Source organism: Lutjanus erythropterus, chromosome 3 (assembly GCF_056507025.1).
Source record: "Lutjanus erythropterus isolate fLutEry1 chromosome 3, fLutEry1.hap2, whole genome shotgun sequence".
Taxonomy (NCBI): domain Eukaryota; kingdom Metazoa; phylum Chordata; class Actinopteri; order Lutjaniformes; family Lutjanidae; genus Lutjanus; species Lutjanus erythropterus.
In genome coordinates this window covers 42,316,277-42,331,584 of record NC_139319.1, presented here as the reverse complement: position 1 = coordinate 42,331,584, position 15,308 = coordinate 42,316,277, and the positions used below count along the sequence as shown (strand labels likewise).

Genomic DNA, 15,308 nt, shown 5'->3' with positions numbered 1-15,308 from the left:
AATCGACAGCACAGTATCTCCACCCAGACACACCTTAACTGCAGTAAATATGCAGGGTTGGCTCACATTACTTTATAATGTTGTCCATACTGAATACAAATTACATGGCAATATTTGTTATTAGCAATGTAATGAATTGGATTACAAAACAAACTATAATCTAATCTGAATATTTTCATATACTTCAAAACCAAACAATGAAGGTACTGCACCATATACTAAAAAATGGAGACAGGCACAAAAATTGAGCTCCTCAAATATTGTTTTCTCTTGAAACATAATTTTAATGCAGATAAAATATGTTTCTTCTTATAGGTTCAATTACTTCACTCACAAAGTAACTGTCTAAGAAACCCTGTATGTCAGACTCAATTTTAATGAGTTAAGAGAACATTATGTGAAAAAGAGTTACATAATTTTAAAAGTGCCATATTTTAAAGATCATGTAAAGGAAAGGGGGATTTTTCTCTTCTAAACACATTATGCACGTTATAAAATTGTTGCTCAGAACATGTGAAAAGACTGAGCACTGTGTAGTACTGAATTGTGGGGTTAGACTGTCAAACTGTTGTTCATGATTTCTATGTTCAGTAGTTTTTGGGTGGACCTGAAACATGCCATATAACTATGTAATCCTAAATAATGTAACTACAATCTAATTACACTTTTTTTCAAAGGTAATCTGGGATTATTATAATTACTTATTTTTTTGTAATCTGATTACTTTATCCTACATGTAATGTGTTGCTACCCAACCTTGTCACCACTTTATTAAAAAGTGACTCTACAAACTATCACAGTAACTGAACCTGCAAACTAGAGGAAGTCACCCACAGATCTCCACCAGGCAACTAAGAGAGATTATTTGGCGGTAACTCTTTTGTAATCATCACAATTTGATTAGTGACTGTACTGTAATGTGTTTTTATCAGTAACAAACAATTTTGTCTCATCCCAATCTTGTGAATGTGATAGCTCCAGAATTCCTGGAGAAAGTTTCTTCAAATCTGATGCAAATATCCCCTTGGACTCAAGGATGAACTGGTTAGATTTTGATGGTCAAAGGTCAAAGGTCACAGTGACCTCATAAAACACAATTTTGGCTATTACTCAAAATTCATGCACTAATTCTGACAGAATTTCACACAAATGTCTAATAGAACACTGGCAGTGCTTTAGAGTAAATTAATTACATATAACTAGTTACATGTAACTAAATTACAAAATAAATGTATTACACTGTGTATTGCAACGAACCAATCAGCAGTTCTCTGGAACCTGTTCTGACCAATCAGCGTCTGTTAGAACACATTCGTCCTGATTGACCTCCGCATCTCTTTCCCTTTAAATCCCCTTTAAATCAGGATTTCTTGATTATTTGCCGACTGCAAATCGCAAGGCAGAACCAAGCTACAAAGAATTAACCACAGTTATACAGGATGTTACCTCTTCTACCTTCATATTTAAAACAGATATATGTCCATGTGGGTGAAAAATATCCTTGTCGGCATAAAAAACCACACACAGATTCACATAAAATATTATATTTCTCTAATTTTTTTATTTTTAATAGAATAAAATACATTTAATGGTCATACGGCACATGACTCGTGATTATACATACTTTTATTTAGATATGTAAACCGGAAGTGATCTTCCTGGCCATTTTCGCAATCAATTTTCATACTCATCAACAGGGGAACCATGGATTTGGGATATTCTCGCGAGATTTAAGCCCATTGTTTCTCCATTGTGCACGTTTTACAAAGTATTAATGTTTTATAAAGTGAGAACGCTAGGGTTAGGACCTGCTTAGGTGTAGGGACAGAAAAAAAACACTTGGCTATGTTAGAGGAAGATCATGGTTTGGTGTAAAAGGATCTCTCTCGCGAGATCTTCCCCGGGTCTGGGGTTACTAAATGAGCTAGACCCGACCGTCAAACATCAAGCCAGCTAGGCTAACGCAGAGCATTCACGTTCAGCTAACGGCTCCATCAGAGGCTGCCTCGGTTTTTTCGGGGTTCAGTTCCCGTGTTAGTTGTAGCCCGACAGTTACATAGAAAATGGCTCTACTAACGCCGTTATTCGCCTTTCTGTACCACCTGCCGCAGGTGTACAAGTGGCTGCTGAAGCCCTACTACATAGCCTCTCTCTTCATGTCTATAGCCTTTCTAGCTGTTCGGAAGACGCCTGGCATTTGCGACCATCTGTCCACACAGCGAGAGGACGGAAACTCCTGCGACTTTGACTGGGTGCGTGGAAAAACTAGAAAGCCTCTAATTGCTTTTCAGTAATTGTATCAGCTAACGTTAGCTAGCTAGCAGTTCAGTGGATGGCTGACACAAGGGCTAGGCGACATTAGCTCTTCGTAGCTACGGGGAGAGAATGACAGGCCAAACTACGTTCAAAAAAGTGAAAATCCATACAGTTTTACTGATAAGCAGAGACACTCAAGTCACAAAAGTTTATATGTAAGCCACAAAATGAATTAAGGTATTACGTTATATACGGCTCATACAGAATGTGTAACTGAGCCTTTATTTAAATACAGAACTAGTCACATCACTGCATTTAGTATTGGTTTAGCTAGCTAGCTAGCTCAGTAACGTTAAAAGGAAAAATCGTGTATGTCCTCTCACTGTTGATGATGATAAATGTAGACAGCTGAAGCACTGATTTCCTCAGTGCTGCTCTGTTGGCTGAGAAAGTTGAGTTCTCCTTCTGCAAAATCTGTTGTTATTCCTGCATCCAGTGATGTCACAGTGATGATGTTGGTGTTAAGGAAGAACTACAGGTTATTTCAGCTTGGATTTCTACATTGTGTTCAAAATCACATACTGCACTACATTCCTGAAATGTGCACTATTGTGTAAACATTCTTTTGTGTATATTAACAGTAGCTTGATCTCTGCCGATGTACTGCATAGCATAAATCATGTTACATCCTCTGTGCCTCCTTGCTGGTTGGAGACAGGTAACCATAGTAAACCAACAATTAACTTATTTAAAAAATGTTTTACTTCTTGCAAAGTGAGACCTTACTAACAGTTTAATTTAAGCATCATTGGTCACACTAGAGCTGCCTTGGTTACTGTTCACTATTAACTTATGTACATAGACAAAGACATAAAAAAATGTTTTGTTTCTTCAAAGATCATAACCCTTTAATGTGACTGCACTCATTGAGATTGGTTGAGAAAATGTTATTGTGCTTTTCATCCAGAAAAACCACAGCTCCCTTGTTTAAATGTTTTTGTTCTTAGGTCAGTCTTGGCCTAGCAAAAATAGCGGCAGCATCGATATATGATCTGAAGGCCAATGTGATGTCTGTCCATACATGTGTATGGTCAATCAGAGCAGAGTAGGATCGTTTTGTGCATCCAGCGAGTCTCTCCCACACGGCAACATGGATGTCAGATGTTCATGCACAGTGAATCCTGGTACATGTATGCATGGCCAGCGTGGCTCTATGAGTAGGACAACTCAACTTGCATGGTCAATAAAGCATAACTGAGGAATTTATTACTTCAGTTGACTACATGCACCACTGACACTGACTGAACATTCACATGAAAAGCAGAGTAGGTTGATGGATATATCGGGCCAATATCTGCCTATCACAGTTATATTGGTGTGTGTGTTGATTTATTGATTGATTGATTCTTGAAGGATGAAACCAGTATGAACAGACTGGTTGCCATAGTTAAGACGTGTCATGTTTGTGTTCTCAGAGAGAGGTGGAGATCCTCATGTTCCTCAGTGCCATCGTCATGATGAAGAACAGACGAGCGAGTGAGTAAATGTCTTGTTTTCTGTGTTGTTCTGAATCATGGATATGTGGATGATAATGGTGTATATCCAGGTCCATGACCTCCCCTCAAATAAGAAGCACAGGACCAAACACCATTCTTAAAATGTCTTACAGTGTCGTCCTCTGCCTGTCACATTGTTGCAAGTGATCAAGTGTCTTGATTTTTCTTATTTTCTTCCTTTGTTTTAGGTCTAGAATAGTACATTTCACTGAACATCACATATTGCCATATTCAGTTAAAAATCTCAACTGTCTCTTCCCAAACCCACACAGTTTGCATCATAGAAACAACACTGCTCAGGATTTTCAGTAACAGCTAAGCCTCATTATCTCCTGCTATTTTAAATTGTTTTCATTAAATGTGTTTGTTTTCATGTCAGTAACTGTGGAGCAGCATGTGGGCAACATCATCCTGTTCAGCAAAGTGGCCAATGTCATCCTGTTCTTCAGACTGGACATCAGGATGGGACTGCTCTACCTGACACTCTGCATAGGTCAGTCCAACCTTTATTGTTGCACAAATACATCAGCTGACTCTCTGTTTCTTGACTTATAAAATAGACAATGTCTGGGATTCTTATTGGCAACAAATGAAATTAAAATACCCCAAACCAACAATGACTATGTACTGCAAACACATACATCCTGCATGTATATCAATGTATGATATATCCTCTTCCTCTCTGTCATAGAGCTGCATTGTAGGGCTGTGCAACGTGACCAAAATTCAATATTCCCATATGAGATTCCCAATAAAAGAAAACCAAACACCACAAAGATAATCAATTTACAGTGATTTAATTTGAGAAAGAAGCAGCAGATCCTCACATTATAAAGTGTGGAACCAAAGAATGTTATGCATTTTGATTTTCAGAAGATAAAATGGTCAAATTAGTGCCCATTCACTTAATGAACTAATTGTCTGTGTGACAATATTTGCACAATTACCAGTGAAACAAAGTCCTAATGTTCTCCTCTCATGTTGTTTCTGCGTGTGTTTCAGTGTTTTTGATGACCTGTAAGCCTCCTCTTTACATGGGACCAGAGTACATCAAATACTTCAGTGACAAAACTATTGATGTGAGTACAAGTGGTAGAATTTAGTTTGTAGTATCAGCAGCAGTAATAGTTTCTCCGTTACCAGGAGGTTTCTTGTTAATCATAAATCCAAACTGTGTGTTTGTTTGAGCGCAGGATGAGCTGGACAGAGACAGTCGTGTGACGTGGATCGTTGAGTTTTTCGCCAACTGGTCTCCGGAGTGCCAGTCCTTCGCTTCTGTCTACGCCGATCTGTCTCTCAAGTAAGACCCCAACTGCTCAGTGAAAGTATGAAGTGACATTAATAAGAGCACCTTCACTCACTTGTTTGTCTTGTGTTTCAGGTACAACTGTGCTGGCCTCAAGTTTGGCAAAGTGGACATTGGACGTTATGGAGAGGTTTCCAAGAAGTAAGACATTTGTTTTTATTCTCTTTTGTCTTTATTAAGCATCTTAGACTAGCTGGGTTTTATTTTGTTAGAGAGGACAAACTAGTAATGATGGGGTTTTGTTTTGTCAGGGAGGACTGTTGTCTCATGTGGATTTCATTCTGTTCTATAGGTACAAGGTGTCTGCGTCTCCGCTGTCCAAACAGCTGCCGTCCTTGGTGTTGTTTCAAGGAGGGAAGGAGGTGATGCGCCGCCCCCAGGTGGACAAGAAGGGTAGAGCCGTGTCCTGGAGCTTCACTGAGGTCAGACTGGACAGTCCACTTGACATCTGTGACTGTTTATCAGAAAACACATGGCTCATGTAGCCAATAATATGAACTGTATTTTCAGAAACAGAAACACACCAAGGTGCTGTTCAAACCATGTTGATATGCAGTGGACATAGAAAACAGCTTCTTCTTCATCCATATATTTCTTAACCGACTGAAATGTTTACCTACTCCTCAACCAATTGATTGGTCAATGGGGGAAAATAATCTGCACAGAATGCTGCAGTCACACAAGCTAAACACAAATTTAAATTTCCCTTCGGGATCAATAAAGTATCTATGCACAAATGCAGGAGAGCAGCCATTGCCCGCTGAGGCAAGCAATACACATCTTTGCTACTGATTGAGGCTGCAGACACAAATTTGCGCATGTGTGCGCCAAGACATAACCTCTAGATGAACTACATAATCCACAGTGCACTGTCTGACTCTAGCTGGTAACACAAATAAGTGCTGATGAAAGTTACACAACATCGCAAAGCACATGAATCCCTACAATTTGACCTTTTTTTTTTTACGTTAGCGTTGTATACAACAGCAACACAAATGCACACACAACAGTGATGAGAGTCACACCCGCTGTAGTCCAACACTCCACCAGTCTGTGGGAATAGCCACCTTAGCAACATGCTAGCGCTAAATTCAGCAGTTTGACCTTCAGAAGGTCACAGACGATCGGTGTGATCCTGATCGATTATTGTGCTTGAACTGTTGATGGAGTTAAATCCATGTGTCATCAAAAATACACTTTTTATTCTCTCAGCTCCTCTGTCCTTTGAGGCCGGGGTCCGATGTTGCGGTTTGTGCTGCTACTTTGACACGGTGTCAGTTAGTTTTGAGTCAAGTACGTGTTCAGTAAACAGCCTGTCACTCAGAAATAAGTCCGTCAGGGGACATTTTCACAAAGAGTTGCTGCTGGTGATGAAAGAACCTTCCAAATGCTGAATGATGGTGACTTAATGAAATGCTAGAGGTTAGATCGTGCAGGGATAGTGGATCACAAAATGGCATGAATGGACACAAAGTGCTTCCTCTTTTAATATCAAATACAGTACTAAAAGTAGCAACGTGGTAAATAAATGTAAGCAAATTAATACAACAACTACCTGCATGTGAACAGACTACTGCACAAGTAAGTCTATTTGTTTTGTAGGCTACTTTTAAAGAATTATTACATTATTTAAGTTAGTTTATGAAGAAATGGTTTAACTATGAACACTATTTTATATAAAGAACATCTCTGTTGAATGGAGATATTTTATTTTTTTGATCAACCAATCATGTTCTTTAAAAGAGTGAGTGTTTGTGAATACAGGCCCAGCTCTGCTTATGTCCCACCCCCTGACAGTGATGCATTAAGATGCATTCTCTCCTTATTAAAGTAATAATGTTCAGAATAACAACCAAACAACCAGAAGGTGTCAGCCGTACATTTACTGACACTGTTTTCACCCTCAGTTAAAGTGAGTCGTCACTAAACCAAGTGGCTGAATAACATTACTGTAGTTGTGTTAATTAATGAGGCATCATGCATCTAAAAAAGAGGGTCGGGTCATTGTAGGCTCCTAAAAGCTGACTTCAAGAATAAACGTCCACGCCAGATACTGGAAAGTTTAAATGTTTTTGCATTTAAAAGGTCAAATTCAAATAAGCTCCCATCAATAACAGTGTCTGTCTCTGTTCATCAGGAGAACATCATCCGAGAGTTCAACCTGAACGAACTCTATCAGAAATCCAAGAAGCTCAACAAGACCAAAGGAGACAAGGTCAGCCAATCCCAGTTCCCCCCGGTCCCCGAGGAGGAGGAGCCCGAGCAGCAGGGAGCCGACACCCAGGGGGAAGAGACCGAGTCCAAGAAGGACAAATAAGATGGTTTGTATCACTCGGCTCGGACTGCTGGTGGCTCTCCTTCCCTCTCCTCTTCTAAGTGTTCAGTTTGTTCACTCATGAGTCAGAACAGGACCTCAGTGAGCCACTTTTATCACAGAACAAAAAGAACAAGCGCACACTTTAGAGGAGGAGCTACAGTAAAGCAGCTTCTGAAGGGGGTCGTAAAGTCAAAACCTGGTCCAGTATATCAGTGTGAGGCCTGGAAATATGCCGTGCAGACCTGCACTGTCTTACTACACCGTCTACACGGCACATTTCTACTGGTTCAAGCTGTGAAGTCTGAGTGACTGCTAATTTAGAAGAGTTCTTACTAATGAACAGGAAGGGAGCAGTGAATGTGATGCTACTTTGTTGTTTTGGATTAAGATTTTTTTTATGCAACTAATTTAATTCAGAGTAGATGTTTTTTTTAAAAATCATTCTATGATTAACTGTATATTCATGTAAACTAAGTTATAACTCAGTGGTACACACAGTAGGCTGTCAAACAGTGTTACAGTACATTCAGGTGTGTGGTGGGAGCATTGACTGTGTTTAAAGATGGATGACATGACAGCTCCGCAAAAGTGAGGCCAAAACATCTGGGGTGCTTTTCATTCGGTAAATTGGTCTCCTCGTCTCCTCCACTCGCTTCCTTTCCTCGCGTCTTCGCGAGGAAAGGAAGCGATCCTGACCAATAATCGGTCAGGATCACACCGATCGTCTGTGACCTCCACCCAGCAAGAAAATGAAAGAGGGATGCGAGGAAAAGACGCAAGGGTGGAGGAGACGAAACTCCAGCACCTGTGGAGTGTGTCACTTATATGGCACGCCCCTTAATTGATAAAACACTTCCACGTACGATACACCAGTGTATCCTCGCTCCTCCAGAAGCCTCCTCTCTCCTTGTCTCCTCCAGGTGCATTTAAGCAATTGGAAAATCCTTCATTGTGGTAGAGGGGAAACACCTTCTGGGTCGACAAAGGAGAGAGGAGACAAGGAGGCAAAATTCAACTTAATGAAAAGCACCCCTGGATTGCCCGCTGGTGGCTGGCTGCAGTATAGCCTGCTCCCTCCATGTTAGCAGTGGACGTGGGCCAAACTAAAAAAAAAAAAATCCTAACCTCAACACCGTAGATCCAACCCCGATCACTGCTGCACAGACTTCAGCTGTGTTTCAGTAGTTGTTCAACACGCTCTTGTTGACTTCCCCTCGGCTCTTGCCTTCCCCGCCACCTTCATCAGTGACGTTCCATTTGTCCGAAAAACTAAAGCAAACTCGGTGAGTTCGACTCTTGGAGGGGCAAGTCAACAACGATGATCGCTAAAGGGGCATATCACCCACAATGCTTTGTAGTTATGCATCTAGTGCAAGAACATCCACAGTTAAGTCTAAGTAATGTATGTAAAACTACCAAGGATAACGAGGTTCACACGCCTCGTTAGCAGAAAAATCTCATTGATTGCTTGATATTTTATTGAAAAACATCAGGGAACTAATTGCAGTCAACATTTATGTAGATTGTTGTACTGTAAAGCCAGGGTGCAGTGATATGTATAGATATATCAGTTCAGTGTTCAACAATAAAGGTGAAAAGACCTTTATTTTGAAATTCTTATGGCATGTCTGTGTCCCAAATGTCTGAAATTTAACTGTATAAAATTTAGTTGCTTTTTATGAGTGGTCATAAATGTAACTGAATGTGTTAAGTGGACATGTATCATATCGTATACATGTATCATCATGAAACTCTCGAAGATTTTTGAGATGGTAACTACTTATGAAACGCAGCTCCAAATGACATCACCAGCGCAGGATGGCAGCGCTCGTATCCGGGTTATTTTGGCTTCATTTTTTTTAAAGAGGGAGGAGGTGGAGATACGGCGTCCATCTTTATTTACAGTCAGTGTTTGGAAGGGAGCGATACGACACAGGAGCGCTTGTTTAACATCAACACGTCTGCATGAGTCGGGTGGTGTTACTCAAGTTTACTGATAGTTGACAGCATCCCTGTTCGTCACTATGGACCTGACTTTACGCTGTAGGGGACAGACGGAGCTTTTCTCACCAGACATTCTGTCAGTGTCATTTCAGTTCATTCGTACAGCTTCCAGATCTCATTCCTTTGTTGTTTTTCTCTTCTCAAACAGAGATGAACCTGACTGTCTTCAGCTCTCAGTTATTCATTAGAGACATTTCCTTATTTGAAAACCCCTTCAGGTTTTATACTGATGGGGTTGCCCTTTTTTTGGACCAAGTTCTTCTGTTAGCAATAAGGTGTCCTGTATTTTTATGTTTTTTGAAGCGAGCAGTGCTGGAGCTTGAGCATCCACTCTGTTCCTCAACCCTCCCTGGAGCTCCCAATGTTTTCAGTGTTCTGTGAATTTAAAGATGCTTTTTTTTTTTTTTTGTACAGTGGGAACTGCTAATAGTGATTTTATCTCCATGTTGAATCTTTAAGCAGAACAGTCACTAAACAGTAATCCTGTACATTCTGTTGAAGTCTGTGTAAAGAACATTCAGAGTTTTCTGAATTTAGTACTGAATTGTGGAGCTAGACTGTTCTTCATGAAGACGTGCAGGGTTCAGTTAAATTTTTTTTTCTCTTCACTTGCAGAGTCAGGCAACTTGTTCAGAAATCTACAATTTTTACTTGCCCCTCGTGGCGGAGTGGACACGCCCCCAGCGTTTCACAGAAAACTGCTCATTTTTTCATGACAGGGACCTAACTTCATGTTCTTTTCATGTTTTTTTTTAATCATTCATATTTAGGCCTTTCCGTTAACATGTTTCTGTGGTGTGTCGAACTTTATTGTCACTTTACACAGACTTTAACCGGCTTTGCATTCCTACAGTCCCACTCAGATTTTAAACTCGTCTTTGGCCAATCAAATGATGTCAGACATGTGTCCTTTTCGTCCAGACTGAACTCTGGACAAACTTTTTCCTTTATTAATGTGTGATTAGCATGGTTATGAACCGAGAGCATGTTTGTCTGATCCTAATGAGGCAACATCCTATTCCATGATTGTCTGAAACGTTCACTCATCCACTTTTCTTTTTATTTATTTATGTTTCTTTTTTAACATTTTCTATAAATGGTCTTTACATCATTAATGATCAGAAAGACAGTTTCCCAGTGAGCTGCTTCTTCTGGTCTTTTTATGGAGCAGATAAAACAAAACTTTAAGGCATTTTATTATATTTTCTTGCTGTTTTTCTGAACATTCCTAATCATGATTTTGAGTATTTTTCCCCCCATTGTAGTAAAGTGATCAACCTGCTGTACGCACACATGAACTGTTTAGATTTTCTTTTTGAAGACACTGTGAGTTCTTTCCTTAATCCTTATTTTATTACTAAACCTGTTTTTTGTTATGTATTGTTGACTTCTTTTGAATTTGATTTGACCTTTTGTCATGTTGCATTTCATTCCGAGGCTTGTGTGTATATTTGCTGTACATGAACAGAAGTCTGCTGTAAACACCTCAGAGAAGTCTGGCCTGTTTTGTTATTCATGCAATAAAACAAAGTGCACACGAAGTGTTTTAATACAGCCTCCATTCTTTATAAATGACTGAAATGAGCTGACTCGTCGCTGCTCCTGTTTTCTTTCTACACCCGTAAACCACATCACCACACTGAAGGAAGCGTGCATCTACACAGTGATACTAGAGAGAAAGTAGTTCCTTCATGAAGCTGCTCACAACAAGGTCTGTGGATTATCTTGATTAACCAGGTCATGATTTCTGGAAAGAGACACTGCTGTTGAGTTTTTTCATATGTATTTTTTGTTTTTTAAGCGCCACAGGTATGAGTGCCATCTAGTTCTATCATATTGGACAGAAACAGGTGGAAGTTTACTCAAGTAGAAGCACAGATACTTGTGTAAAGTAAGACTAGTAAAAGAAGTACTGATTCAACTTCTTTACAGTATGGATGCGTGCGATTAATCAACTATACAATTAAACGTCCTCACCCACGCTAGTCGGCACCGGAAATACTAGTCATTTAAAAATATTTATCAATATTTCATTCATGCATGATGCCCGTTATCTCTTGCCTCTAAGATTTTATGCAGCCTCCGGCCACTAGTCGGGGCTGCGTCACCGTCAGACAACAGCACCTCTCACCCAGCACGTATGAACCGATCGCCCTGACAACCCCGGATGTTTATATCAGCAAAGTTGGACAGATGAGTGTAGACTGTGACAGAATAAGCTGATATATTTTCACTGGACTGGAGAAACATGTGACCACATTAAACACAGACACAGACATAAACCTGCAAGCAGAGCTGCTGCTGCTGATGTCACTAGCACTGCTAACGTTAGTCACACTGTGTGTCAGGCTGACAGCTAACAAAAGGTGAAGCATTTATTGAGTTGTTGTCATGTTTTGTACATTAATGTGTAAGGTTTGTATTGCCCAGTGCAAAGTAGCATGCATTTCAGTGACATTTAAAGTTTAATTTGGCGATTATAGACTTATTACTTACTTGTAACATTATAAATTAATACATTCTGCTTTCTGAGTGTTTTCTTAGTGTTAGACTAGTCGACTAGTCTAAATTAAATTTTGTGTTTAATCGACAGGGAAATTAGTCGCCAGGAACATCCCTACTTTACAGCAGTAAAAGTGAAAAAGTACAGGCTCTGAAATGTACTCAAAGTGCAAAAGTGCAATTTCTGTCTCATTTGTACTGTCTGTCTTTGTAAAGCTAACACAACCTCACCTTTTCTCCACTAAAGTCTCCCTCTGTCTGTTTCATCTTGTTGGTGCTTTACATCATTTTCATCTTGCTAGCTCTTATGTTGTTTCTGTCTTGTTATGTTATTTTTGTCTTATGTGTCCTTGCGTTGTTTTCATCGTTACATCTTTTTCATCATATGTCATTTTTGTCCTGTTACATGTTATGTCATTTTCATCTGTCTATTGTTACATTTTTGTTATGTTAGGTCTTGTTATGTTGCTTTTATTTTTCTTGTTAAGTCTTGTTATGCCTTTGATGTTAATTTCATCTTATACATCTTTTAGTCCTTTTCATCTTGTTGCATTGTCATCTTTTATGTCATTTTCTTTTATATTATTTTATTTTTTTATGTATTGTTCCGTCTTGTTGCTGTTTTCATCTTGTTACGCCTTTTGCCTAAGATATTGTTCTGTCCTTTTTTTTTATCTTGTTAGATCTTATATTGTCTTTGTCTTGTCAGGCATTGTTCTGTTGTGTTTGTCATTCTTGTCATGTTAGGTCCTGTTACGTTATTTTTGTCTTGTTACACCTTTTATGTTGATTTTTATCTTCTCTTTTAGTTCTTTCCATCTTGTCACGTAAGTGTTATCTCACGTATTTTTACGATGTTATTGTCTTGTTACATCCTTTTTATCGTATGTCATTTTTGTTTTGTTTATGTTTGTTTTTGTTTTTGAAAATGTAAGGAGCATAATGTACAGATATTTGTGTTCAAATGTAGGGAGTAAAAGTAAAAAACTAAAAGTACAGATGCCTGAAAACTCTACTTAAGTACAGTAACAAAGTTTTTGTACTTAGTTACTTCCTCTCTCTGGAGAAAAGGCAGACATCTCTATAGCTGATATCTCCAAAACTCTGCTCCTCACACCAGAACTATCTAGATGGATAAAGAGCAGAACAGGTAAGAGGAGAGGTATGTATTTTTGACTTTGGGGTGAACTGTGTGTGTAAAGCAGAGCTGAGGGGATCTACAGTCTGGTGATCGTCCTGTGTGGATTCATCAGTGGGAATGATCTCTCTCATACTACACAGATTGATCTGACCTCTGCTCAGGAGAGTATTGACTAGTTCAGCTTCAAAGCTCTGGCGTGCAGTTTGGACTTTGGTGCCCCTCAGTGGTCGTATCAGGAAGTGCACGTTGCTGTCTTTGACCCAAAGACAGTGAGGGTGAGCGGACTGAAAGCAACTCCAACTGCACCCGTCTTCACTGGGATTGTTTCAATTAAAACAAGATGCCATCAGCAGCCATACGTCACGTCCCATGACCACGCCTCTATTTAGGAGAGAACGGGCTGTAAAAGCAGCCAGTCAGTGTGTGTTAGTCTCAAACTCTTCATCACAGGTTAATTAATGATGTTACTGAGTAAATGATGTGTGTGATGATTGTGTCTGTAGATCAAAGTGAATCAGAAAAAGTTGTAATAAAGATTTTACTTATATGTTCAATATAAATAAATATATGTTACTACCATAAAACAGCTGATTTCTGAATGGAGTTTGGTTTGACAGCTCCAAAACTGCAAAATGAAGTGTCTTAATGCAAGTAACATCTGAGATACATCACCTGAGGATTCAGTAAGGTGGTTTTATGTAAGATTTGTCTACTCTGATGAAAGCAGGCTGAAAAGTTTATTTATTTTTTTATGTATCGACGCTGATTGTTGATTGGCTGACTGGTCAGAGGATTTGGGCTCCTAATAGCTCAACAGAGGTACGGTTTTCTTAATTAATGTGTTTCAATTGGCCTCAGAATTTGTATTGACCGCCAGTCAAATTAGAGCAGTGGTTTTCACCCAAAAAGGGGCGGGGCATGACGCAGGAGTCTTATCCAGGTAACCGGGGGAAAGGTTGTATCCAGGATTCTCAAACAAGGGGTAAGGCCTTATACTAGCAACCGTGATAAGGTCATATCCAGGTAACCAGGGTAAAGTGTTATCCCGGTAACTGAGGTAGGGTCTTATCCCGGTTTCTCAGAATATGTATTGACCACCAGTCCAATTAGAGCTGTTGTTTTGACCCAAAAAGAGGCGGGGGCATGACACAGGAGCAAAGTATGCGGATTGGTTGCTCTCATCTACTGAAAAACCCAGTCAAGCACTCTCATTATACACACTGTTGTGTGTCCGTCACATGCCATCACCGTGTCCACTGAAGGGGAAAGAGCGACACACACAAAGTCAGACCTATGACATAGTTCACAAGCACCACCTGTTTAACACCTGATGTCTTGCAGTCTGTTGCACCAGTCAGGTACTTTTTTCCACTGTTTCAGAGCAGAGTTATTGTAGTAGTTCTGTATTTTTCATTAGTTTTTATTTTTGTTTCACTTTTACTTTCAGTTCAGTTTCAGTTCATTTCCAGAGTGGGTTTGATTGTTTCAGTTACTTTTATTTAAAAATGTTTAGGTTTAGTTTCAAATAATTTTGTCCCATTGTGTCCCATTTTATGTGGGACTGCACGGCACTCTGACCACGACATAATGGAACTAAAATGAGGAGAGCGTACCTGATACTGAACTACAGCGTTGGATCTGTTACAGTTGTTCATTCCTGCAAAGAAACAAACAAAGTTTTGTGTTTGTGCTCTGATACAACAGCTTAAGTTTTCCCAAAATTAACACCCACCAACAGCAAGATGTGGGCAGATTTTCTATAATCTGGTTTTTATCTGATGGCTGTGTGCAAGTCACCCAAAAGTCACAAGCTCTGCAGATTTAGGCAGGATAAGATGGAAACTACCACAAAAAAGGGAATGCAGCTATGCAGCATTTTGATCTTTAATATCAAAATTTGTGACCACCTCTCAGCATTGGTAACATGTTCCACACTGTCCCACACAAACATACTGTTTGTCCCACCTTTGGTTTATCTGGTCACCCAAACCCCCAACAGACCAGGGTTCAGATCTCAACAGAGAGACTGAGGTTTGTGTCCTGTGTAAAACTACAAGATTTAGTTGTTGTTTTTTCATTCTGAAAATTTTTCGGTTAGGTTAGGTTTAGGAAAAGATAAGTTTGTCTGCCATGAAGGTGCAAATAACCACTCCGGGTGCAAATCGCATTGTTGGCTACTGACACCTGGTTGCTAATATCGTCTGAGGTGGTCGCATTACAAGGGGC

At 39.6% G+C, this 15,308-nt stretch overlaps 1 protein-coding gene across 1 annotated transcript; it reads left to right on the top strand.

The window, feature by feature from the left end:
* The first annotated feature begins 1,834 nt into the window (after positions 1 to 1,834).
* On the top strand, positions 1,835 to 7,905 carry tmx2b (thioredoxin-related transmembrane protein 2b). Its single transcript, XM_084714298.1, has 8 exons — positions 1,835 to 2,252; positions 3,732 to 3,792; positions 4,192 to 4,305; positions 4,815 to 4,891; positions 5,006 to 5,112; positions 5,194 to 5,259; positions 5,411 to 5,540; positions 7,256 to 7,905. Exons 1-8 carry the CDS (start codon positions 2,064 to 2,066, stop codon positions 7,433 to 7,435), a joined length of 924 nt encoding a protein of 307 aa, XP_084570424.1. The 5' UTR covers positions 1,835 to 2,063; the 3' UTR covers positions 7,436 to 7,905.
* Positions 7,906 to 15,308: the final 7,403 nt, after the last annotated feature.

What these genes read in the sequence shown, in the direction of transcription:
- tmx2b (XM_084714298.1), top strand. Translation starts at nt 2,064, where the DNA reads ATGGCTCTACTAACGCCGTTATTCGCCTTTCTGTACCACCTGCCGCAG. An exon ending in GATGAAGAACAGACGAGCGA is followed by an intron (nt 3,793 to 4,191) that starts GTGAGTAAATGT and finishes TTTTCATGTCAG; the next exon opens with TAACTGTGGAGCAGCATGTG. An exon ending in CTACCTGACACTCTGCATAG is followed by an intron (nt 4,306 to 4,814) that starts GTCAGTCCAACC and finishes CGTGTGTTTCAG; the next exon opens with TGTTTTTGATGACCTGTAAG.